At 45.6% G+C, this 26645-nt stretch overlaps 1 protein-coding gene across 1 annotated transcript in view; it reads right to left on the reverse strand.

Annotated features, from left to right (window-relative positions):
- The window catches only part of fgf11a (fibroblast growth factor 11a), a 97906-nt gene that overhangs the window by 25266 nt on the left and 45995 nt on the right, over nucleotides 1–26645 (reverse strand). The window contains exons 2-3 of the mRNA XM_066680758.1: nucleotides 13042–13152; nucleotides 2728–2831 (exon numbers count right to left, since the gene is read on the reverse strand). Of these exons, the coding sequence (XP_066536855.1) occupies nucleotides 2728–2831; nucleotides 13042–13152 (215 nt within the window). The remainder of the gene's footprint in view (nucleotides 1–2727; nucleotides 2832–13041; nucleotides 13153–26645) is intronic.

Below are 26645 nucleotides of genomic sequence, written 5' to 3' on the forward strand. Positions count from 1 at the left end.
TGTTCTCCCTGTGTCTGTGTGGGTTTCCTCCGGGTGACTGTGTGTGAGGAGTGTGGTGTGTTCTCCCTGTGTCTGTGTGGGTTTCCTCCGGGTGACTGTCTGTGAGGAGTGTGGTGTGTTCTCCCTGTGTCTGCGTGGGTTTCCTTCGGGTGACTGTCTGTGAGGAATGTGGTGTGTTCTCTCTGTGTCTGCGTGGGTTTCCTCCGGGTGACTGTCTGTGAGGAGTGTGGTGTGTTCTCCCTGTGTCTGCGTGGGTTTCCTCCGGGTGACTGTCTGTGAGGAGTGTGGTGTGTTCTCCCTGTGTCTGCGTGGGTTTCCTCCGGGTGACTGTCTGTGAGGAGTGTGGTGTGTTCTCTTTGTGTCTGCGTGGGTTTCCTCTGGGTGCTCCGGTTTCCTGCCACAGTCCAAAAACACACGTTGGTAGGTGGATTGGCCACTCAAAAGTGTCCGTAGATGTGAGTGTGTGAGTGTTTGACTGTGTGTTGCCCTGTGAAGGACTGGCGCCCCCTCCAGGGTGTATTCCCACCTTGCGCCCAATGATTCCAGATAGGCTCCGGACCGACCGCAACCCTGCACTGGATAAGCGTTACAGACAATGAATGAATGGATGCCGTGTATTGCACTTACTACGTTTAGTTCTTCCTCGTTATCAGCACTGGCTCTTGTTCTGGCAGTGTCTGAGCTCAAGGGGAGATTGGACGCCAACCTATTTGTACCAGTGAGGATACACATTCTGTTTGAACACTAAGCACTTTTGTGAGACGCTCTTTGGATAAGAGCATTCGCTAAAAGCTGTAAACATAAGTGTAAATGTATAAATAGTTCTCAATTACTGTTAACCTCATTAATCAGAGCCAATCGTCCTGTTGTTGTTGTTTTTTTCAAGAAAAAAATAATTTCCTGATCTTATCGTGTCCTTATCCTTTATCTAGAAGAACATTTTAAACTCTGTGTCGCTCATCTGTGAATCTGTGTAACATTCTTTAATACAAGCTGAATTTAATAGTGAATAGGGTGTGTGTGTGTGTGTGTGTGTGTGTGTGTATATGTTACGTGTGTCATATCTTTGCAGTTACAGAAGTGCACACTGGCAGTATTTTTGCTTTGAAGTGTCTAAGGATCTGCTTCAAAAGGCAGACGACTGACTTTCTGAAGACGAGAGGGGGGACAGGATGTTTTTCTTACTCTCGCATCTTTGCTGTTTGCTCTTTCTCTCTTTTTCAGCACTTCTACAGGCGACGTGTGTCAGACTCAAGTGGAATGTTATAGAAAAAAAACCTCTGCCAGTGAATGCTGTTTTTACTTTAACATAATCTTCCTACACACAGACGTAGTCACTCCAACTATCGCCGCTGTCACTTCACCAGCTAAAACACACTTCATATAGCGGCCGACCGCAGTTGAATCCTAATTCAGCTCAGACAGTTGAAACATACTTCCACCAAAACACAGTCGTCTGTTATAAACAGTTAGAGCAGGGCTATGTCATGTTTGGAGGGGGAAATATGTTCAATTTTATAGGAAACCAATGAGCAGCGACTAACAAAATTGAACTAGTAAAAAATCAACACGGGATGCTTTAGTTTCTCTCAAGAGCCTGATTCACATTTGTAACATTTTAAAGGCTTATTTGCACTTTTCAGTCTTCTGCAATATCTGCACGGCCAAGGCCAGTACTGTCATAAGAATTAACAAGCAGTACATGGTGCAGTCTGGGCTCACAGCAGTGTTTAGCCGCTTTGGTCTTTAAGGCTCACCTGCACTGTTTTGTGAACAACTGTTCTGTGTTCCTCCTGCTCTAACACTGACTCAGCACTAGACGGACCTGATCATTAGCTAATGATGAGACTCAGGTGCAGGGACAAGATAAAACTGTGGAATGCCTGCTGGCCTCCAGGACTGGAGCTAGATCACACTACAGAGTAGACTCTGGACAAAATATATTGTACTCTTGCATCTAATGTAGAAAAGCGGTACAATTTGCTACAAATTATTGACGTAAAGTGGCAGACATTACGACTGCTCGTTTTCTAACCGTGGTGTTTTTTTGTCTTTATATCAGACACGCACACTTAGTATGACCATGTCTTAAAGCAACGTTGATTTTATGTTTTTATTATTATTCGAACGTGCTGTGGGGCGGCAGGTAGGTGTCGCAGTCAGACAGGCTCCAGGTGACTGTCTGTGAGGAGTGTGGTGTTCTCCCTGTGTCTGCGTGGGTTTCCTCCGGGTGACTGTCTGTGAGGAGTGTGGTGTGTTCTCCCAGTGTCTGCGTGGGTTTCCTCCGGGTGACTGTCTGTGAGGAGTGTGGTGTGTTCTCCCAGTGTCTGCGTGGGTTTCCTCCGGGTGACTGTCTGTGAGGAGTGTGGTGTGTTCTCCCTGTGTCTGCGTGGGTTTCCTCTGGGTGACTTTCTGTGAGGAGTGTGGTGTGTTCTCCCTGTGTCTTTGTGGGTTTCCTCCGGGTGATCCGGTTTCCTCCCACAGTCCAAAAAACACACGTTGGTAGGTGGATTGGCGACTCAAAAGTGTCCATTGGTGTGAGTGTGTGAGTGAATGTGTGTGTGTGTTGCCATGTGAAGGACTGGCGCCCCCTCCAGGGTGTATTCCCGCCTTGTGCCCAATGATTCCAGGTAGGCTCAGGACCCACCGCGACCCTGTACTGGATAAGGGTTACAGACAATGAATGAATGAATGAATGAGTGTTATGACAGAACATTTATAACTTACAGAAGTGTAAAGGTAGCCCTCACTGTTCATGGCAATGTAGAGGGCAGTCTTGGTGCTCTGGATGGCTACTATCCTCAGACCCACAGGAATCAAGTTGAACAGCACTGAAAGAGAGAGACAAATTTAAAAGGGAAAATTAGAAGGGAGAGAGAGTCATACCTAGACTGCAGATATGAAATCCCTCAAAAACATGATCATGTATAATCAACATTTCGTTAAAAATAATAATAATAAAATGTTTAATAACTGAGTTTATCGTTCCTTTATTCATTTACGAAATCATCTAAGGTCAGCCCACATCAGACACACGATGCTCTCGATCCTTTAAGACATTACACACAAAGGCTGCCATCTTTTTACATCCTAGCTTTGTAGGACAGTAATCCTTTCAGCCATGTTCTATAGGATTTCATGTCTTTCAGAAGCGGGGACTTAATTTAGTGTGTGACACAATTTGTTGTGACATTTATGGCAGTGTGTGTTTATTTCTAAGCCTGTTTCTGTGACCCAGCTTGTGTTGTGCCCATGTTTTTAGGAAGAATGTTGACTGAAGCTGTAAGGCATGAGAAAGTCCTGAGTGACACGTCGACTCCAGCAGTAGTGCCAAACTGCCAGAAGCAAAATGTCTCCACGGGACAGACGCAGATTTAAAAAGCAACTCTGAAGAATTTAGACCTTGAATGAACTCCCATATCATCAGACAGCAAATGAGAAGAAAGAATAATCTCAGATCTGACTGTGATCTTAATTGCAAATCACTTCTAAAATTGCCTCAACTTAAGTGGAAAGCTGTGTAAAAGACGATGATTAAAAATAATAATAATAATCTTGTCCAGCTCCATCACCGTCATCATCATCTCTCTCTCTCTCTGGATGGATTACACACACTTTAGTCTGGATAATAGATAAGTCTGTCTCTTTTTACTCCTAATTCTCAAGGCATTACATTCAGTGAGCACCAACTACTAGATTAATTTAAGTGCTTTGAAAAATGGCGTGTGTGTGTGTGTTTCGGCAAGACAAACAACGCAATAAATTATGTGCTAAATAAGAGGAAGGATGTGTTCCTGTATATATTTGGCATTTATCTTGTGTCGCTGTGCACTTGTGTATAGCTGAAATGACCAATAAAGTTATTCAAATTCTGCACATGCATGTGTAAAATGGAGGTGCCATTTTTACTGGGCACAGTCATTATGTTTAAATGGCTTTACCCTGAATCACTGTATCTCTCGTTGGTGAGAACTTTGCTGAGCCCAGTTTCTAGGAGCTGAAGTTCTATTAGAGCACTACAATCACTACTACTCCATTTGCTGTAGGTATGTCTCCGATTAATTGGCTAATACCTGCTGTGGGTAACTGCCAGATCTTATAAAAGCTACTGTGAGGCTGTTAAATGTGAAATTAGGTGTGCTATGTTTAGTATTTAGCAATACTTTTAGCCCAGTGGCGGATGCTGGTCTTTCAAGGAGGGGAAGCTCAGTTGCGGCCTACATCATAAAATGTGTCGGTTTATTTATACGTAAATTCTACCCTTTGTTCCTCTTCAAGAAAATGATCTGTGACCCTGTCGTACCAACAAGGCGTCTTTTCCAGGGACTTGACTAGTGTCCTCTCAATGTCCAGCAGAGCTAGGCTTAAACGGCCTTGGCCCATGTGAAGTGTGTCCGCCTGTGCTCCCACGGATCTTTACACCAAAGGATCGCTGATTCGCTCATTTCGCTGTCAATCAAAAAGGGATTCAGCCTCAGACAGATCATCCAATCATCATGCAGAAGCTGAGCGTCCGGGCCAGACGAGGCCAGCCCACTGCCCCATAGACCCCCAGAGACGCTGAGCGTCCGATGGGCGGGACAAAGCCCAGCATTTATCCAATGACTCGTCTCGTTTCGCTGCACTTTGCTGCTTCGCTATTGAACTCTGTGGACACTGTTTAAAGCACTGTGAAGCTGCGGGAATGATTGAGAAGAAAGCCGCGTCTTTACCAGTGATAAGAAGCTGATTCTGAACAAAAGTTGAGTGCGTTGTAGTGCATATTTATTCAATGACATGTACACACAACAGTATATATTTGATCACTTATTTTTTGACATTTTAGGGGAAGCTGAGCTTAGAGTCTTAGAGCAATCATCTCTGTTTTAGCCATAATGAAGGTGGCTAACTAGTGGCAGGTACCAGTTTGTCTCTCCATTGCTGCAGAGACAGACCATACTTTCTCAGGTTATAAATTGTCACTTTATTGAGAAAACCTTAGACTGCTTTGACTTCATTAACTCTTACCTGTCACACATTCATTTATCACCAAAGCAATGCAAATCCCAACAACAGAGCCCTGCTAACAAAGCTGTGTTTAAACTTTTAGTTTTCTTCATTTGGTTCTAACCAAAAACAGATTGTTACATTTTAGTCCAGGTTGGCTTAGGGTTCACACTGAGGAATCTACAATCAAACAGTACGGTTTGTTCATAGATGTGAAGCTCTGTTGCTCCCTCATAGATTGAAAGCTACAATTACTGCCTCTAGAAAATTACAGCAAATTAAACACAATTCAGTCACATTCATTTTTCCATTGACCACCAGCCTCTCAAATTGTCTCTGTGGCAAGTAGGAAACACAACAGCAGAGGTGGCATCTAATAATCTGACACTCACACATCTAAACAAAAAAATATTTAAGTAAGAGAACTTTATATTGTTATGTTTTTTTAATTGCGTGTCAGTGTGTTTAATATTAACACTGCATTTGTATTTAAGCCCACACATCCATTAAAGACAAAGGGTGATAAAGTGTGTCTCCTCCTCAGATCACTGCAGAAGGGTCAATATCAGCCACATTCACACACATGAGCATCGTCATCAGAACTTCAATGAAAGGTTAATTCATCCAACTATCAACTATATTGCTGTCATAAGTGACACTGCAATGATTCATTAATTCATTCATTATCTGTAACCCTTATCCAGTTCAGGGTCACGGTGGGTCCAGAGCCTAGCTGGAATCATTGGGCGCAAGGCAGGAATACACCCTAGATGGGGCACCAGTCCTTTACAGGGCAACACACACATTCACTCACACCTACGGACACTTTTGAGCCACCAATTCACCTACCAACATGTGTTTTTGGAGCGTGGGAGGAAACCGGAGCACCCGGAGGAAACCCACGCAGAAACAGGGAGAACACACCAACTCCTCACAGACAGTCACCCGGAGGAAACCCACGCAGACACAGGGAGAACACACCACACTCCTCACAGACAGTCACCCGGAGGAAACCCACGCAGACACAGGGAGAACACACCACACTCCTCACAGACAGTCACCCGGAGGAAACCCACGCAGACACAGAGATAACACACCACACTCCTCACAGACAGTCACCCGGAGGAAGTTTGTCAAATGCCATATAAATATAATTTAAATACAAAAATAATCAGATCAATACATTTCCCTGAAACAAAATTAGGATAAATACAATTAAAATATAACATCATTTTAATATGTATGTCAATTATTTAGCTAGACACAGTCTACTCATCTCTCCTCTGTGAAATCTTCAGCCAATGTCTTCCTGTTCTTGTATGTCCGTTATAACCTCATATGTCTACATTTAATAAATGTTATCATTATTTGAATTTTTCCTGATCCCTTACTTCCCTGCCCACTTCATACATTTTTACAAGGTCAGAACTTCTTAGTTTGTATCCATCCATCTATTCATCCATCAGCTTACCCTCCACCTGCCAATTCACTCATTCAGATAAGCTGGCATCTCAAACCACATTTCCTTATGCATTACTTTTTTTGAACAACTGTCAAATCTGGGGACTGTTCTTTTCTCTGTGGCACAAAATGTCCCTCCCTTCTCCTCTCACTCCCTCCTTCACACATTCACACGAAGAAGTCTCTCAAACTGTTCTGACACAGACACACAGTTCCCTGCTCTTCTGCCTCCTGCGCCTTTTCATTACCGTGTTATATAATCAGCAGCCGGCTCCTCCGGAGGGTGGAGACTGGAGGTGTTTGTGCCAGACCCCCACCTGACGGGGCACACTATGATTAAACACCCATCAACACCAGGCCAGCTGTTCCTAAGGCATGCCCCAATCACAGACCTGTCTGAGTGCGTTTTCACAGAGGTTAGACTCACAGAGATGGGTTGCTTCCTCACAGGCTTTCAATAGACAAGTGCTAGAGGAAGTTGTATCATGATTGAAAGCTTAATTAGATACGCTGAAGGAAGGAGCATTTCAGTATTCCCTTCCCATCGCTAATGTTTAATCCAAAATCGTAAACAATGCACTCTGTCCTTCTCGGTTCTTCTTTACTGGTCGGGATGACTGTGGCATATACATTAGTCAGCACACAGAGAGATACAGCTAGAATGTACGGACCCATAACGCATCATTAAAAATTTCAGAAGTGGGGTCACTGCTTTGTTGAAAGTAGGCTGTTTTAGTGCGTTTCAGGCCATTTAAGCATTAATATTGACTGAATAAGCCTGAATATAGGTGAATTGGGGGTTGTGGAAGTACAACAGAGCACTGTTTTAGTGATGGACTGCATTACGGCCAATCGCTTGCATTTAAAAAAATAATAATAAATACATTTTTAAAAAATTTTAAAAATGGACGGAACGGTGGTGCAGCAGGTAGGTGTCGCAGACACACAGCTCCAGGGGCCTGGAGGTTGTGTGTTTGATTCCCGCTCCGGGTGACTGTCTGTGAGGAGTGTGGTGTGTTCTCCCTGTGTCTGCGTGGGTTTCCTCCGGGTGACTGTCTGAGGAGTGTGGTGTGTTCTCCCTGTGTCTGCGTGGGTTTCCTCAGGGTGCTCCGGTTTCCTCCCACAGTCCAAAAACACACGTTAGTTGGTGGATTGGCAACTCAAAAGTGTCCGTAGGTGTGAATATGTGTGTCTGTGTTGCCCTGGGAAGGACTGGCGCCCCCTCCAGGGTGTATTCCTGACTTGCACCCAATGATTCCAGAGATGCTCTGGACCCACCGCGACCCTGAACTGGATAAGGGTTACAGACAATGAGTGAATGAATGAATGTAAAAAAATAATCCAATATTTCAAAATAAAAATAAATAAATACCTATTCAACTTACAAATATCTGAATACCCAAATACTCTGGGCTAGCCCTAGTTTCCAGAGGGTTCATTTAAAGTGTGAATTGCAGTGTGTTGTAGAAGCCCTCCCTACGTAAGATAAGCTGCCTTCTGTTGGGGAGAGTAGCTCTGTCAAGATGCTGACCATCAGCTCATCCCGAACATAGTGCATGACGGAAGGTTGTGAAGGTCATGGGTAGGGGGCTGTGGGGATCAATAAGACATGACGGCTGTAGTAAAATGAGTCCTTAACTGGCCGAGGTGAGCAATCCGCAGCATGTAATCGCTCTGGACAGAGGCCAATGCCAGCCAAGCTACAGCCAGCCATATACTGCCTCTCAGCTTAATTGTGGCCATGAGGGAAAAAAAGAGAAAGTGCTCTCATCTTTACAGTGTCCTTAAGACAACTTCAACGGTCAACTGTACTTTAAAAGGAGTTTTGCAGCGTGCGTGTGTGGGTGGTTGCATATGGCCCTGGGCTTGGCACGCCTTCGTGGCTTGATTCTGTATTTAGATTGGATGGGCAGCCAGGGGCATGAAGGGACCGAGACTGGACAGGGGAAGGCAAAGAAATAAAGAGATGACATATCCTTCCTGACAGGTGACTGGAGAGCTGCCTCTGAGTCTTTACTGGTGGATGTCTGGTGTGTGTGTGTGTGTGTGTGTGTGTGTGAGAGAGAGAGAGAGAGAGATGGCAAACAAAGACAGATCGGAAAAAGCAAGTAAGAGTTATAGAGAGAGCGAAAAGTGCTGTGGGAAGAGAGTGGCGGAAGTGTAGCAAACAAAATCCATACTGTCACTTATACAGCTAATGTATACTCTATAGGGCAGCATTCTCAATAGAATGGGACACTGGAGTAGCAGCACATGAGCAGATGGTAAACATGGCCAACTACAAGCATGGTCTTTATCCCCAAAATAGAGGGCCTGTATTCTCGGGAACTGATGGAGAACTTTTAAATGGCACAAAAAGTGAAAAATTACAAGGTTAGGATGTTAACTTTTGAGTGATGGGAGTGTAAACAAACACAGAAGGTCCAGAAGTGTGTGTGTGTGTGTGTGTGTGATGTTTCTCTCACTGCTCATCTTCATTACTGCCAATAAATTGTGGAACCTTACACTACTACATCATGGAAAACGTAATCCTACCACCAGACAGTATTAGAAAAGGTTTCCAGACGCAAATTAAACTGTGTGCATGTTAATTATTTAGTCCATCTCACTGCTGAGTCAGCCTTTTTTGGAGCTCGTTAGCATACTCCGCAGTGTAGCGCATAATGAGCCTGATGCCCACCCACGGTGTGGAAGCAAGCACCTCTAACACCACCCGCCAAGAGAGAGAGAGAGAGAGAGAGAGAGAGAGAGAGAGAGAGAGAGAACGCAAGAGAGAGAGAGACAGTATAAACAGAAGGCCGATCCCTCACACAGTGACAGTTTGAAATTTCTCACTATTTAAAAGCAAAGAAGGAGATTCAGAACACAGTTAGCATGACTTTCCTGAGAACTTCTCATGATCAAATTCATTCATTCATTCACTCATTATCTGTAAGCACTTATCCAGTTCAGGGTCACGGTGGGTCCAGAGCCTACGTGGAATCATTGGGCGCAAGGCAGGGAATAAACCCTGGAGGGGGCGCCAGTCCTTCACAGGGCAACACACACACTCACTCACACCTACGGACACTTTTGAGTCGCCAATCCACCAACCAACGTGTTTTTTTTGGAGCGTCGGAGGAAACCAGGGCACCCGGAGGAAACCCACACGGACACAGGGAGAACACACCACACTCCTCACAGACAGTCACCCGGAGGAAACCCACACGGACACAGGGAGAACACACCACACTCCTCACAGACAGTCACCCGGAGGAAACCCACACAGACACAGGGAGAACACACCACACGCCTCACAGACAGTCACCTGGAGGAAACCCATGCAGACACAGGGAGAACACACCACACTCCTCACAGACAGTCACCTGGAGGAAACCCATGCAGACACAGGGAGAACACACCACACTCCTCACAGACAGTTACCTGGAGGAAACCCATGCAGACACAGGGAGAACACACCACACTCCTCACAGACAGCCGGAGCGGGACTCAAACCCACAACCTCCAAGTCCCTAGAGCTGTGACAGAGACACTACTTGCTGCTCCACAGTGCCACCCTCGTGATCATTATCAAATTATGGTATTATATTTATCATATAGTAATAACAAATTCATAAGTTCTCTATATCTGACAGCCTAAATGACTTTGTACTCATACTCTGTGATTAGACTTAAAAACCAAGACCACCACCACCCCCCCCCAATAGAAAAGATCTGCCACAAAATATGTTCTGGCTAATTTTTACTTGTCGTGGAGAAACAGAAATGCAAAGAAAGCACAAACCTTCAACTCTTCACTAAGATCCCAAGGGCAAGTCCCAGGCGACAGAAACAACTTCTGAGACGGTGATGTTTAGTACACAGAGCTGTTGGCTCTTATCTCTATAATGGGTTTATCTCACAGACACCTGACAAGCCTGCAGTTACTGATGGGCCTGAAGGTGAGCTGCAGGGCCTTACCTGGAATAGGGGCTGAAGTTTTTTTTGTGCTTAAAGAAAAATCACAGTTGGAATCCAAAGCCTTTCCTCGAGCCCTGCCATAATTTGAGCGTTCCTGTAATTTACTGATCTAGTAATAGGGCCATCCTCGGTGTGTGTCCATCTTAATAGATGTATGAATATTTGGGCCTCAAATGAACACTGAGCACTTTAAAAAGCTTTACAGAACACTGCAAACCTAAATTACCTAGCATTGTAAATTTGTGTTTGTGATAAATGCAGGTTGCATGTGTGTGAGTGAACTAACATCATTGTGACAAATGCACGACCATCACTTCAAACCTGCCCAGTTGTGGTTACCTTCAACAAATCAGTCCAGTGCAGTCCCTGGCACCCCCTCCAGGGTAGTAATAATGCAGGTGTGTAAGAGTAAGAGAAGGAGGTAAGTGCAGGAGGTTTTATTACAATAATTTAAAGGAAACTAGACCAAGGGAAGCTAAACAAAAAGGGCTAAATACAGAGGCTAAGAATCTAAACACAAAAGACCAGGCTAAACTATAAACAGAGCTAAACACAAAACAAGGCTCAATGCTAAACACTGAACAACAACGCTGAGGACAATCAAGCAAAAATAATGACCCAAAAACAGGAAACACTGACAAGGACTATATGTAGTCAACACAAACAAGAAACACCTGGGTACTAATTAAGACACATGACACTAGAAACACAAGGGAAGAGTATCACATGACCAGGGAACAATCAGGAAGCAGACACAAGACAGAGGGAAACAGTCACATGACAAGGGGAGCACAGAACAGAAACAATACAAAACAGCACATTACAGGTGCAGTCATTTAAAATTAAAACTAAATACAATGACCCTTAAGATTGAAATAAATTCTGAAAGCATTCTGTAATAATAATAATAATAATACTTTAAATTTATATAGCACCTTTCTAATACCCAAAGTTGCTTTACACAAAGAAGCAGAAAAAAGGGAAAGAGGACCTCAAAGATGTTGTAGGACTGTAGGGGTGTAAAAGTTCAGAAAGGTAGGAAATTCTTCAGTAAATGATTAAAACAATATTTATTAGCAATCGGGGCAGTAGGGTGGTGCAGCAGGTAGGTGTCGCAGTCACACAGCTGCAGGGACCTGGAGGTTGTGGGTTCGATTCCCGCTCCAGGTGACTGTCTGTGAGGAGTGTGGTGTGTTCTCCCTGTGTCTGTGTGGGTTTCCTCCGGGTGACTGTCTGTGAGGAGTGTGGTGTGTTTTCTCTGTGTCTGCGTGGGTTTCCTCCGGGTGACTGTCTGTGAGGAGTGTGGTGTGTTCTCTCTGTGTCTGCATGGGATTCCTCCGGGTGACTGTCTGTGAGGAGTGTGGTGTGTTCTCCCTGTGTCTGTGTGGGTTTCCTCCGGGTGACTGTCTGTGAGGAGTGTGGTGTGTTTTCTCTGTGTCTGCGTGGGTTTCCTCCGGGTGACTGTCTGTGAGGAGTGTGGTGTGTTGTCCCTGTGTCTGCGTGGGTTTCCACCGGGTGACTGTCTGTGAGGAGTGTGGTGTGTTCTCCCTGTGTCTGAATGGGTTTCCTCCGGGTGACTGTCTGTGAGGAGTGTGGTGTGTTCTCCCTGTGTCTGCGTGGGTTTCCTCCGGGTGCTCCGGTTTCCTCCCACAGTCCAAAAACACAGGTTGGTAGGTGGATTGGCGACTCAAAAGTGTCCGTAGGTGTGAGTGTGTGAGTGAATGTGTGTGTGTCTGTGTTGCCCTGTGAAGGACTGGCGCCCCCTCCAGGGTGTATTCCTGCCTTGCACCCAATGATTCCAGGTAGGCTCTGGACCCAGCGCGACCCTGAACTGGATAAGGGTTACAGATAATGAACGAATTAATTATTAACAATCTGCGTATGAAGGTTAGGAGACCTATGCAGCCATCAAAGTCTGAAACAAGTAACATAGTCTTGTTTTGCCAAGCCAATGATGGACTTATTAAATTTGTGCTTAAGTTTGGAGTCAATCCCACATCTCTGCAGGAAAACGTCTTCAAATGCCTTCCCCATTAAACACACAGCATCACTGCTCTTTGGGGAGCACTCACTCAAACGCTTACTTGCGACCAGAACTTTCACTGAGGCTGAAGGAACTGTCAGCCTCAGTTTTAACTCTTTTTTTATAGGAGCGACACCATCCACTTAAAACCATGTCTGAAATATATATATTTTTTCCCTTTGGTTCCAAAGCGCTGTGTGGAAAGTGCCTTAAAATATAGAACTCCATGCTCCATAGGTGTCAAAAATCACACAAACCTTTGTTTCAACTTTCAAGTTTTCATTTAGCTTCAAGGATACCGTCTGGTTTCGCGTTTGAGAGTGTTTCCCCATGTGGGCAATATGAAAGATCACTGTATAAAAAAGGGCTAGACACAGTAAACAAAGAAATGTTGGCTTGTGAACAGAGCCCACACCACGCAGCACTTGATTAAATAGGAAGTAAGAGTTACATAAAGCGTATTCCAGAGCCCCACAGTAGGAAGCAGTGAGTGAAGGTGCTAAACTTTCATCTTCCGTTTCTTTTATGATGCGGAAAAGTTCAAAAGTGTGAGTTCAGCTGAGGCTGATGGGAGCTGTCATGCTGAGCAAAGCACGTGTGCAAAGACTTACAAAAGGAGCTGTTTTCGTCCTTTGTGCCGTCCATGGTGCCATCTGGTAACATCTGGAGGTAGAACCCATGCCGGCAGTAGAGACGCGTGACAATGCCTTTCAGCTGAGGCTCTGGAGGGGTGGAAAAATGAGCAAATCAAAGACGGAGAGAAAGTATATTCAGTGAATACATCAGCTCACTTGTATGACCAATGCTTAATGTGCAAAGCTATCTCTGCAGAGACAAGTTCCAGTCTCAAACTCACACTTTACAAAGCAACATTCGAAATCAATTCCTAAACTTTACTGAAGAACAAGTCTCGAGGTTTAAGTGTAATGTATAAAGACCAAAGGGGACAAGAGTAATGTATTGTATCATTGAAAAGGTCAATTTATTAAAATAGGACAATGCTCTAATGTAAGGGGGAAGGGGGAGGGAGGGGGGGGGCAAAAGCACATGTCTTAAGTGATCAGACACTTGTGAAGTCCAAGCCAAATCGTATAAATGGGATTTTTCCCTGAACTTCTCCTTTAAAAGGCTTTTTGGTCCTCCTCCAGGCTTAGTCACTGTGTGTATGATAAAGTGCAGGAAATCACAGGTTTCCAGAGATGATAAACCACAACATGAACATGTGCATATTTCCTGCAACTTTAATGCCTCATTCTTTGCCTTAAAAATGAGTCAGACTTCAGAGCTGTCAAATAAATGAGAGCAGTACATTTACAAAAGCCAGCAGCAGGGAGGAAACTGTTTAGGGAGAATGTGAGTTTGTTTTTAGGTTGAAAGCATTAGTTTGTCTTGCTTTGCTCTTGGCAATGTCAGTCGCTAGCAGCTCACAACTGCTAAAAAAGTGGCCTTCACCAGGCTGTTCGGCAGGAGAGAGAGAGAGAGAGAGAGAGAAAGAGAGAGAGAGAGCAAAAGAGAAAGAACAAGAGAGAGCAAGTAAGAGAGAACGAGAGAGAGAGAGAAAGAACAAGAGAGAGAGAGACAGAGAGAGAGAGACAGAGAGAGAGAGAGAGAGTGAGAGAGAGAGAAAGCAAGAAAGAAAGAAGAGAGAGAGCAAGAGAAAGAACAAGAGAGAGAGAGAGAGAGAGAGTGAGAGAGAGAGAGCAAGAAAGAAAGAACAAGAGAGAGAGAGAGAGAAAGAGAGAGAGAGAGCAAAAGAGAAAGAACAAGAGAGAGCAAGTAAGAGAGAACGAGAGAGAGAGAGAAAGAACAAGAGAGAGAGAGACAGAGAGAGACAGAGAGAGAGAGAGACAGAGAGAGAGAGAGAGAGTGAGAGAGAGAGAAAGCAAGAAAGAAAGAAGAGAGAGCAAGAGAAAGAACAAGAGAGAGAGAGAGTGAGAGAGAGAGAGAGCAAGAAAGAAAGAACAAGAGAGAGAGAGAGAAAGAACAAGAGAGAGAGCGAAACAGAGAGAGAGACAGAGAGAGATTTTTTTTTTTTGATTTTTAAAAACATAACATTTATTCAACCATCCATAAACACATATAACAGTAAACAAACACAGTACAACATCACAGACATAAACACAGTATCAATTAAAGCATTCAACTCAAAGGGCTTGCGAAGATCAGCTCTCCCTCCTCAACCCTGCACAGGAGATCATTACAACACCATTCCAGCTCAAAACCTTCAATGTTATTCAGAGTTTTGTAAAAACCAAACTCAAAGAAAATTCTGGACTTTACCAGGGACAAGAACAGAGGTAAAACCTCCTGACCAGATCTGTCCTCCATTTTATTTCTCCTGGAGTTGTATATCGCCAGTTTTGCCTGACCCACTATGAAATTAAGCAGCTGCCACTTAACACGGTCTTTTTGTCGATACCCAGCCCCAAAAATAAAAGCACAAGGGTTAAAAATTTCCCCACATTTCAAAAATAAAAACTCAAGTGTCAGAAAAAGGGACTTAAGCCTTGAACAGTCTAAAAAACAGTGAAAGATGGTCTCTCTGAGTCCACAAAAAGCACAGCCATCATTGACTTCTGGATTTATCACAGACACAAAAGAGTTCACTGCTATGACCCCATGTAGGATCCTCCACTGGAGATCTCCAGACCTCTTAGTTAGGGGTTGTTTATATAAAACCCTCCAGACAGGCTGCCTTTCCGTCCCTACCCCCAGCTTGTCCCTCCACACCGTGTCAGGTCGTCCATTCAGTACAGTTTTATTCAACACTTTAACACAGCATTCATATAAAACACGGCCTGACACAGTGTGAAGGTCCACGTCCCGCAGGCCCGAGAGCTCTAACAAAGAGCCCGATGCTCCATTTAAGTCAGGAGTAAGAGCAGTACATGGGAAAAGGTCCCCCTTGTTGGGCATTATACTCCCAGTACTGTACTTTTCCAACAATGACAGTTCCTCCAAGGACAGCCTGTCCTTCCACAAGTCAGTGATGGTTTCAGCTTGACGGAGTGACCTCAGCCCCAGTACAGAGGCAACATTCTGAATGTCCTTTAAGCCTGGCCCTAACACACCCACCAGGTCCCGCAATGTCACTGTTCCAGAGTTACTGAGCATTGAAGCAAGGCCCGGTACACCATCTCCAGACACGTCCAACTGAGCCCCTTTTACTATTGGCTCTTCCAACAGCCAAAAAAGTGAGGCAGTAGTCTCCAGTCTGTGCTTCTTAAAAAGTCCCCACATTTTAAAAAGCCCCCGATAAAAAAGAGGTAATCCAGCAAGGTGCAGTCTTTTATAGTCTGTAAAAAACAGTGCAGTGTCCAAACCGAGTCCATCGACCTTGCGCAGGATGGTGCAGGCCACTTCTCTTCACACTAGATCAGCAGGGCCAGCCAGAAGTCTCTGCAGGAACTGCAGTCGGAAAGTCGCCATCCTACTCGCAAGGTGCACCAGGCCTTGCCCGCCTTCCTGTCTGGGAAGGTAAAGGACACCTTGTGGAACCCAATGGAGCCTGTCCCAGAAAAAGTCCACGAGGAGCGCTTGTATCCGCGACAATAAGCCCACAGGAGGATCCACACAGGACAACTGGTGCCACAACACTGATGCCACCAGGTTGTTGATTACCAACACCCTCCCCCTGAAAGATAGTTGTCCATGAATCCATTTGCACCTCGACAGCCGTCCCATCAGTTTCTCAATCACACCATCCCAGTTTTTCTGCTGCACGGTGTCATCCCCAATAAAAACCCCAAGATATTTTATCCCCCCTCTTTTCCAGACTAAATTACCCGGTAAAGAAGGCAGTCCCCGGTCCACTGTCCTACTGCAAGAGCTTCGCTTTTGTTCCAATTCACCCTCGCAGCTGAAATTACTCCAAAATCATGAACAATAGAAACAAGCTTTCCGATGTCTTTCTGCCCCCTTACCATTACAATCACATCGTCTGCGTATGCTGACAATTGATAGCGAAACTGCCCCAGCGCTATGCCTTCAATTCCAGATCGAAGTTTGTTTAGCAGAGGCTCAATGGCCAGGGAGTATAACATTCCTGATAAGGCACAACCCTGACGTATGCCCCGACAGACCCCAAAGGGAGCACTCAATCCACCGTTAATTTTTAGCATACTCTCAATGTTTCTATACAGTACTCGTATCATTTTGATAAAAGACGGCCCAAAACCCAATAATTCAAGTGTGCGCCACAGATGGTGATGTTCCACTCTGTCGAAAGCTTTTTCCTGGTCTATAGATATAAGACCGACATCAAGCCCTTGAGTCCTGAAAACAGCTAAAATATCTCTAATTAAAAAGACACTATCATGTATAGACCTGCCAGGCACACAGTAGGTCTGGTCCTGATAGATTACCTGCCCCATCACATCCCTCAGTCTGGTAGCCAAAGCTTTGGAGAAAATTTTAAGGTCCGTGCAAAGAAGACTCACTGGTCGCCAGTTTTTAATGTCCTGCAAGTCACCCTTCTTAGGCAGCAGGGTGATCACTGCCCTCCTGCAGCTTAGGGGCAAGAGACCATCAGCCAAGCTCTCGTTGAGAACTGCCAGCAGATCCGAACCCACCTCCGTCCAAAAGGCCTTATAAAATTCTACCGGTAGGCCATCTATACCAGGGGCAGTACCACCCTTCATGCCTTGTAAAGCAGCATGAAGCTCCTGCTCTCCCAGTGGTCGTTCCAGTTTGTCACTAGAGCAAGTAGAGATCTTTGGTAGTCCTTCATAAAATCCTGCCGCCAGTTCCCCATCGTCTATACGCTCACTCTCGTACAGCTCAGCATAAAAACGTACAGCCCGCTTACGGATCTCAGTGGGTTCAGTCAGCTCCTGTCCATCTTCAGCACGCAGGGAGTGCATAAACCGGCACTGACCATTCTTCCTTTCTGTGTTAGATTCTGGAACCAAGAGCGAACCAGAGCCCCCTGTGCCCTGACACCCAGGAGATCGCCAAGAGCATCCCTTTTAGATTTCAGAACCCGGGCATGATCCCGGTCTCCAGTGCAGTTCATCTGCCTTTGAATTTCTAAAATTTCACTTTCTAATTTTTTTATATTCCGAGTAATATGCCGCGAAACATTGAGAGTATACTGCTGGCAGAGCTGCTTAATTTCAACTTTTCCATAATCCCACCACCCTCGCAGATTATAAAAGAACTGTTTTTGGGTTCTAAAACTAGTCCAAAAAACAGTAAAAGCTTTTTTAAAATTCATGTCTGACAACAGGGAGGTGTTAAAATGCCAGTAAGCACTTTTAGGCTTAAGGTTTGCAATAAAAAACGAACATAAAACCAAACTGTGGTCTGAAAAATGGACCGGCGTAATCCCACACCCTTTAAATATATTAAGATGATGTTTAAAGCAGTAAAACCGATCTAGTCTGGCCAGCGCCACATAACCGTCCCTCACATGGGCCCATGTATACTGTCGAACTTTATCGTTAAAAGCTCTCCACACGTCAAGCAAATCATGAGCAGACAATAGCTCTCTAAGAGCGCGCTGAGATGCAGCGTGAGGTTCGGTGTGATTCCTGTCCGTATTATCATCCTCGGTGCAGTTAAAATCGCCCCCCATGATCAGATAGTCATCACAATTGAGTGATTTTAAAGCTGTGTTAACAGTGTTAAGAAAAACCACCCTCTCAGCTCCAGAAGTGGGAGCATAAATATTAAAAATGGCAAACTTAAACCGCTCAAACTGAGCACGTACAAACATACACCTCCCTGCCATCACCTGCTCAACCTCACACGAGACCGGCAAGAAATGCTTGGCAAAAAGAACGGCCACCCCACCTCTGGTCGAGCTCATGTGGCTAAAATAAACCTCCCCTTCCCATTCCTTCTTCCAGTCGACTTCATTTGCCCCGTCACTGTGCGTCTCTTGGACAAGCACAATATCCATGCCCTTCTGTTTAATCAATTCAAATAACAGAGCTCTTTTCTGTACGTCCTGCGCCCCATTCAGGTTCAGAGAGCCGATCTTAACTCTACTCATAATAAGAGGAAGGTGGTCAAGGACAAGCAGCAACAAAATAAAAAGCAGAAAATAACTATGAAGTTTCAAGGCCATCATCTTTTAGAAGTTCTGTTCTCAATTTTTTAACCAGTTTCTTAAGTCTGTAGATTTCCTGTACCGTAAATTTATCTTCGCTATCCCCTCTCATAAAAGTCTGTACCGAGTCAATGAACAGTTTACGATCTGGAAAGTACTCTTCCACAACAACCCCTTTCATATTCTTGGTCTTATGCAAAAAGGACCGTATTTTGTTAAAAGCATAGACACTTCTCCTACTCATTTGACTCGAAACGTCTGGCAGATCACCATCAGAGTTATCCAGAGCAGAACCAGTCACAGACCCAGAGTCCTCCACATCCCGTACTTTCCCCTTTTTAACACCTGCCTTAGCCCTCCTCATTTTCCTTTTTCCTGACTGCACTCTGAACACAGCCTCCTCAGATACTGAGTCTGTTTCCATAGCCTCCCCTTCTACAACTAAACTAGCAGCAGCTTTAGGTTCCTCACGTCCCTGATCTTTAGCCGCAACATCATCAGGCAACGCAGCACACCCAGAGACCACCAAACCACTGCCAGAACTAACGTCAGCATTTGCAACTGAGGTAGGGTTCTCCCCTGCACTAATAGTTCTGTGACCTGTCTTTTTCTTTCCTGGACTGCTTGGTCCAGCCTCAGCCCTACCCTTTGCAGTAGGATCAGGCCCAGACCCAGCCCCACCCTCTACGATAGGTTCTGACCCAGTCCCAGACCCACCCTCTACGGTAGGTTCCGACCCAGTCCCAGATCCATCTCCAGCCTCTACGGTAGGCTCAGGCCCATTCCCAGACCCAGCCTCACCCTCCATGACAGGCTCAGGCCTAGGCCTAGGCCCAGGCCCAGACCCATCCCCACCCCCCGCAGTAGGCTCAGGCTCTTCTCTTGAGGGCTCAGACCCAGTCCCAGCCCCTGCACCGGCCCCATCAGGATTAGGGCCAAATACCCTAGAGGAGCTTTCACCTGCCCCAAAGGGACATGAACGCCTTAAGTGCCCTTCCTGTCCACACCCAAAACACTTCATCGTGGCAGATGTTGCAAAAACAGTGTAATCAAAACCATCAATTCTAAATTTAAAAGTCACATTCAGTTCTTCAACACCCTCCTTTAAGATCATGAACAGCTGGCGTCTGAAGCTGACAACGTGTCTCAGTAGAGGGCACTTAGAACCTAGTGGGATCATTCTAATCTCGGACACAATCTGTCCGAACCGGGCCAACTCTGCAGTCAGCGCCTCGTCTGTGATAAACGGTGGAACGTTAGACAGAGTGATCTTTGTAGCAGGTCGTGTGAGGGGCAGCACAGGTGTAAATGTGCCCTGAATAACCACACCATTCTGGACCATAGTGTTAACCTTCTCAGGACTATCCAAAAAGATCACAACTGCACTGCTCATTTTAGCAGCAGACATCACACTTTCATGACCTATAACCTCCGCCACAGCGATGCTGCACTCATCCACTGAACACCTCACCCCGGGGGCTATTTTTATACTGTATTTGCGAGAAAGTCGAAAAAGACGAGCTTTCTCCGTCGCCGTCATGGCGACCGGCCAAAACGCCGGCATCGTCGCCACGCGCACCCCGCGCTAAACCCAAAAAACACACTTTAACAAACACGAACAATAACTAAACTAACAAACAACCAACAAAGACAGAAAAAGATAGAAAAGTTCAGAACTCACTCACACACCTCCACTCACACTCGCGCATGCGCACAGAGAGAGAGAGAGAGAACGAGAGAGGGAGAGAGACAGAGTGGGCGAGAGAGAGAGAGAGCAAGGGAGACAGAGAGAGAGAGAGAGAGAGAGCAAGAAAGAAAGAACAAGAGAGAGAGAGACAGAGAGAGAAAGAACAAGAGAGAGAGACAGAGAGAGAGAGACAGAGAGAGAGAGAGAGAGAGAGAGAGAGACAGAGAGAGAGAGAGAGAGAGTGAGAGAGAGAGAAAGCAAGAAAGAAAGAACAAGAGAGAGAGAGCAAGAGAAAGAACAAGAGAGAGCAAGTGAGAGAGAACAAGAGAGAGAACAAGAGAGAGAGAGAGAGAGAGAGAGAGAGATTAATTTACTGATGCTTATTTAGAGAGAGAGAGAGAGAGAGAGAGAGAGAGAGAGGATCTACTACATTCTACTACAGTCATGTCTGTGTAAGCTCCCAGACTTTTCGTGTTATTTTCTGGTTTTAAATGAGAGAAATTCTGAAATAATCTCAAGAAACACTGCAGAAAGATTCACTAAGAACAGAATTACAAAAAACGAGACTAAAATCGACAGAATCTGTGAGATATTTGAGGTTTTCTGATTGTAACTGTAAGGAGAACACACCCAGACAGAGCAGCTAACAGCAAAACTGAGGTCAGAGGAAAGAGAGGAAAACTCATCATCCCCCAGCGTCACCCACATCACCAGCAGCTCATCTGTGAGTGACACCTCCTTTACACACAGTGGAGGAAAAATAAGAGCTTATTTGTTTAATGTTTTGCTGATATTTAATAGATTTTAAGAACAAAACTAAAGCTAAGCTAAGGGCTAAAGCTAAAGTGTCAGTTGACAATTGAGAATAAACATTCCGTCAGTGACATTCAAACGAGCTCTCGGAATGAGCCAATCAGAGGAAGCCCTGCTCCTCTCCTGCTGTCCTGAAGACATTGAGGCCTCACTCTGCGCTCCTGCACAGTTCCACACAGTCACATACCCCCCCGAGGTGAAGAGTGACGCCGCCCGAAAGCAGTTCAAACACAAGCTGCTGAAGGAGAAGCCAGAGAATCTGTTTGCAGATCTGTATAAGACCGGGGAAGTCAGCAACCTCATCTTCTACTCTGACCACCCCAGCTCATGGCACAAAGCTCTGACCTCCCACTACCCCTCTGTGAAGAAGGAGGGCATCTGTAACGGGTGGAAGGTAAAGATCAAAGACCCCAACGACTCAGAGACGGTGTTGATCACAGTCAACATCTACAAGAACGGAACACTCATGGTTCAGGGGAACCTCGGTGAGTTTCAGGAGGCCTTTAATGAACTTAAGGAGACTGCAGAGAAAGAAAAAACCAGTGACACTCTGCAGGGAGAAGACTGTGCTCCCACACAAAGCACTACAGCACCGAACCCTCACACACAACACAACACAGCAGAACCCTCAGCTCAGGACCAGGACACCGATCAAGACCAACACCCTTCACTCCACACCTCCATTACCCTGATGAAGGAGCACTTCACTCGACTGGAGGTGGAGTTAGTGCACCTTCGGGAGATGGTCCTGGAACAGCAACCAGACAAAGAGCTGACAAAAGACAGAGAGACCTACAGAAAAGAGCTGGCTGAACTTAAAGCACAGGTGAGAGGACTACAGAAGGACAGGGAGAGGGACAGGGACAACCACAGAAAGGAGATGACTGCTCTGAGAGAGGAGCTGAGACAGAGAGACGACATTGTACGGAGTCTGAGAAACCAGCTCCTCAATCAGCAACAGGCTCCTTTAACAGCACAGAAACCCACCCAGGACCTGTTCACCCACCCGCAAGATTCAACCTCCACCAGCCCACTGCAGCCTCTACAACCACCTCCTCTTTTAACCCCGGCTGACTCAGAACAACCTCCTCCCTCAACCTCCTCCAGCCTCCAAACACCTCCACCTTTAACCCCGGCTGACTCACAACAGCCTCTTCCCTCAACCTCCACCAGCCTCCAAGCACATCTGGAGCCCAGCGGGACTATACACCATCTGAACATTGCACTGCTAATGGACTCCAATGGGAAGTTTATTGATGAGAAAAAACTCTTCCCTAAACATAGAGTCACTAAACTCCGATGTCCAACTACAAAAAGAGCATTGGAGCTACTCTCTGAGGCAAATCTGGGCTCACCAACCCACATCATAATCCACACAGGAACAAACGACCTGAGAGCTCAGCAAGAGAGAGTGGCTGTGTCCCTGAGAGCAGTTATAGAGAAGGCCTGCAACACCTTCCCTAATGCCAAAATCATCATCTCCACCCTGCTGCCCCGCAAAGATTTCCACCCGGATACGATCCAGAAAATCAACGCCAGGATCTCCAGAGAGTGTGCCCTCCGACCCAACACCCACCTCGCCCACCACCCGACTCTGGACACAGCCTGCCTCTTCGACCACATCCATCTGTTCAAAGAGGTAGTTCCTGTGTTTGCAAAGACACTTAAAGATGTGGCACTGGCCCGGAACATCACTACACACCAACACACCACTGGACGTGGACCTCGATACACACAGCCTTCAAGACCTTCACCACGACCTGCAGAACGACCGATCCCCCGTCTGAGACCTCAGCAACATGGTCATCATTATCCACCACTACCAGACAGGAGGAGGAGGAGCCACTATGAACACCCTGCTCCCTCACCAGCTCCATCACCTAGCACAGGTACACACACTGCACCACTGAACCAGGGCCCAACACCAGCTCCTCAACTCCAGATCAGACCAGGAACACTGAGCTACGCCCAGGCGGTCGGCAGAGCAGCAAACACCACCACCTCTGAGCTGAGAGACATTCAGCAGATGCTCAGCCACATCTGCACACATCTGATGGGACACTGCCCGTGGTAAGAGGCATATTACCAGAGAGGTAAAGGACATTAATTATTCCACAGTGTACATTATTTCCTCTCTGTACCGTGATTAACACAGAAATGGAAATTTGATCTTTTTTATTAATATTAATTATCAGTCTATTGTTTTCAATTATCTCTCTTATTTTGAAATTTTAGAAAATAACACACTTTAATTCACACAGAATGACATCTTTTCGCATCTCTCTATGGAATATCCAAGGTTTAAACTCCTCTTTATTTGGTTTAAAGAGCAGAAACCCTGATTTTGTACAAGAAATAAGAAATATAGATGTATTAATTTTGCAGGAGACATGGAGTAGAGGAGACGAGCCCACTGGTTGTCCCCCAGGTTACAGGGAGTTAGTGGTGCCCTCCACTAAATTAAAGGGAGTTTCTCAGGGAAGAGACTCGGGGGGGATGCTCCTCTGGTTTAAATCAGAACTTTCTCAATCGATTCAAAAAGTAAAACAAGGGGAAAATCTTCTCTGGATCAAAATTAATAAGCAGTTAATCTCAACCCCCCAAAATATATTTCTCTGTGCCATCTACATCCCCCCAGCAGAATCGCCCTATTTCAAAGAAGAAACCTTTTTGGATTTAGAACAACAGATCAGTCATTTCCAAAAACAAGGACATGTGGTTATCTGTGGAGACCTGAACGCCAGGACAGGAGCTCAGCCCGATTTCATCAGCTCTCACGGTGACCACTTTATAACAGGGAACAACGTCCACTTCCCAATGTTCCACCGCAGAGAAAACTATGACAAATCTGTGAATGCTCATGGGAAGAGCCTGCTACAGCTCTGTCGAAGCCTGGGTCTGTGCGTCGTAAACGGTCGACTACGAGGGGACTCCTACGGTCAGCTCACCCACAGCTCGGCTCTCGGCAGCAGTACGGTGGACTACGCTATAACCGATCTGGACCCGGCCTTCCTCAGAGCCTTCACGGTCAAGCCACTAACACCCCTCTCAGATCACAGCCAAATCACACTCTATCTGAACAGAATCATTAGAACTGACCACAAGAAACACCTCAGCACACTGTACAAACTCAAACACACACTCAGGTGGACTCCGGACAGCACTGACCAATACCTCCACGCCGTGAACAGCCCGGAAATCCAGACACGCCTCGACTCCTATCTGTCAAACACCTACCAACAACATAAAGAAGGTGTTGATGTGGCTGTGGAAAACTTAAATCATATCTTTGATCATGCAGTCCGACTATCTAATCTCACAATCAGGAAAAACAAACCAAGAAAAATCCAATCAGACACATGGTTCGATCACGACTGCAAGAGAAAGAGAAACAAAGTCCGAAAATTATCCAATCAGAAACACAGGGAACCCTTTAACGAAGAATTACACACTGAATACTGTGAGGTACTGAGAGAATACAAACACACACTCAAAACCAAAAAGTACAAATACATACAACAACAAATACACAACCTGGAAAATTCAATGAACTCCAATTCATTCTGGGACAAATGGAAGTCATTAAACAGAAAACATCAGGATGATTTAGCGATCACTGATGGAGACGTGTGGAGAGATCATTTTGAATCATTGTACAGTCATCAATTATTAAATACACAACAACAGCAAATATCCAGTAAATTAGAAACACTCCACACAGTGATCAAAGACTATCAGAACCCACTGGACTTCCCCATCACAGAGTCAGAGTTAGAGGAACAACTCAGAGGCCTCCAGCCCAGAAAAGCCTGTGGTACAGACGGCATTATGAATGAAATGATAAAACACACAGATTCAAAATTCAAATTGGCCATTCTCAAACTATTTAACCTTATTTTAAACACAGGCCACTTCCCCAGCGTCTGGAGCGAAGGTCTCATATCCCCCATATTCAAATCCGGAGACAAATACGACCCAAACAATTACAGAGGGATCTGTGTGAGCAGCAACTTGGGCAAGGTCTTCTGTAGCGTCCTCAACACTCGACTCACGGGTTTCCTCACTGACCATAACGTCCTCAGCAGAGCTCAGATCGGCTTCCTCCCGCACCACCGAACATCTGACCACATCTTCACCCTCCACACGCTGATAGATAAACATGTACATCACAATAAAGGCAAAATCTTCGCATGTTTTGTAGATTTTCAAAAAGCGTTTGACTCCATTTGGCACATAAGATTATTCTATAAACTTTTAGAAAGCGGTGTTGGGGGGAGAACCTATGACGTCATTAAATCAATGTACTCTCACAGTAAATGTGCAGTGAAAATGGGAACGTTCAGGACAGAGTTCTTCCCACAGTCTCGAGGAGTACGTCAGGGCTGCAGCCTGAGCCCTACTCTCTTTAATATCTATATCAATGAACTGGCTGATAAACTGGACCAGAGTGACTCAGTACCCGGCCTCTCTTTGGGGGACACCAAAGTCAAGTGCCTCCTCTACGCAGATGACCTTGTTTTGCTGTCACCGACCAGAGAAGGACTCCAGGAAAGTTTAAACGTCCTGGAGAACTTCTGTCAAAACTGGGCTCTGACAGTAAACCACAGAAAAACTAAAATAATGACATTTCAGAAGAGGTCTAAAAATCAGGGGAACTACAATTTTACAATAAACAACACCAACATTGAACACACTAAAACTTACACGTATCTGGGGATAACCCTCAGCTCCACGGGAAGTTTCGACTCGGCTGTGAAGGAGCTCAGAGAGAAGGCCAGGAGGGCTCTATTTTCCATCAAAAAGTCCATTAATTTCGAGATACCAATTCCAATCTGGCTGAAACTGTTCAGATCGGTTGTTGAACCCATCGCTCTGTACGGCAGTGAGGTGTGGGGACCCCTTACACAGAGAAGTTTTACCAACTGGGACAAACATCCAATTGAAACCCTGCACATGGAATTCTGCAAAAGTATCCTTCATGTGCAGAGAAAGGCCCCCAATAACGGCTGCAGGGCCGAACTAGGGCAGTACCCCCTCCTCATAGCCATTCAGAAAAGAGCTCTGAACTTCTGGAGGCATCTAAAATCCAGTGACCCCCAGTCACTGCACTACAAAGCCCTGTCCATTCAGGAGCTTCACATTGATAGGAGTCCCCTCAGCCAGCTGGTCCTGGCCCTCAGTGACCTACAACCCAACGACATCACCGAGTCCAAACATCCTCACCACACACTCACTCAGAAAATCAGACCCCAACACATCATCATCCAACAACAAAACAATTATCTCACACACTGGACTCACACCATAGACCAACAACATAAACTACAGAGCTACTCAGCCCTCAACAGGGACTACACACTGGCCAAATACCTCACAACCATCAGGGAGAGGTCACTGAGGAAGACACTGACCATGTACAGACTCAGTGAGCACAGTCTGGCCGTGGAGACCGGCCGTCACAGACAGAACTGGGTCCCCAGAGAGGACAGGCTGTGCTCTCACTGTGAGCTCTCGGTGGTGGAGACAGAGCTGCACTTCCTAACCCAATGCCCCAAGTATGAGTCCGTCAGAAGCAGGTTCTACCAGAGAGCGAGTCGAGTCTGTCCTGAGTTCCTGCTCCTCACTGATACAGAGAAGCTCCAGTATGTACTGGGAGAGAAGGA

This window comes from Hoplias malabaricus, chromosome 9 (assembly GCF_029633855.1).
Source record: "Hoplias malabaricus isolate fHopMal1 chromosome 9, fHopMal1.hap1, whole genome shotgun sequence".
Taxonomy (NCBI): Eukaryota; Metazoa; Chordata; class Actinopteri; order Characiformes; family Erythrinidae; genus Hoplias; species Hoplias malabaricus.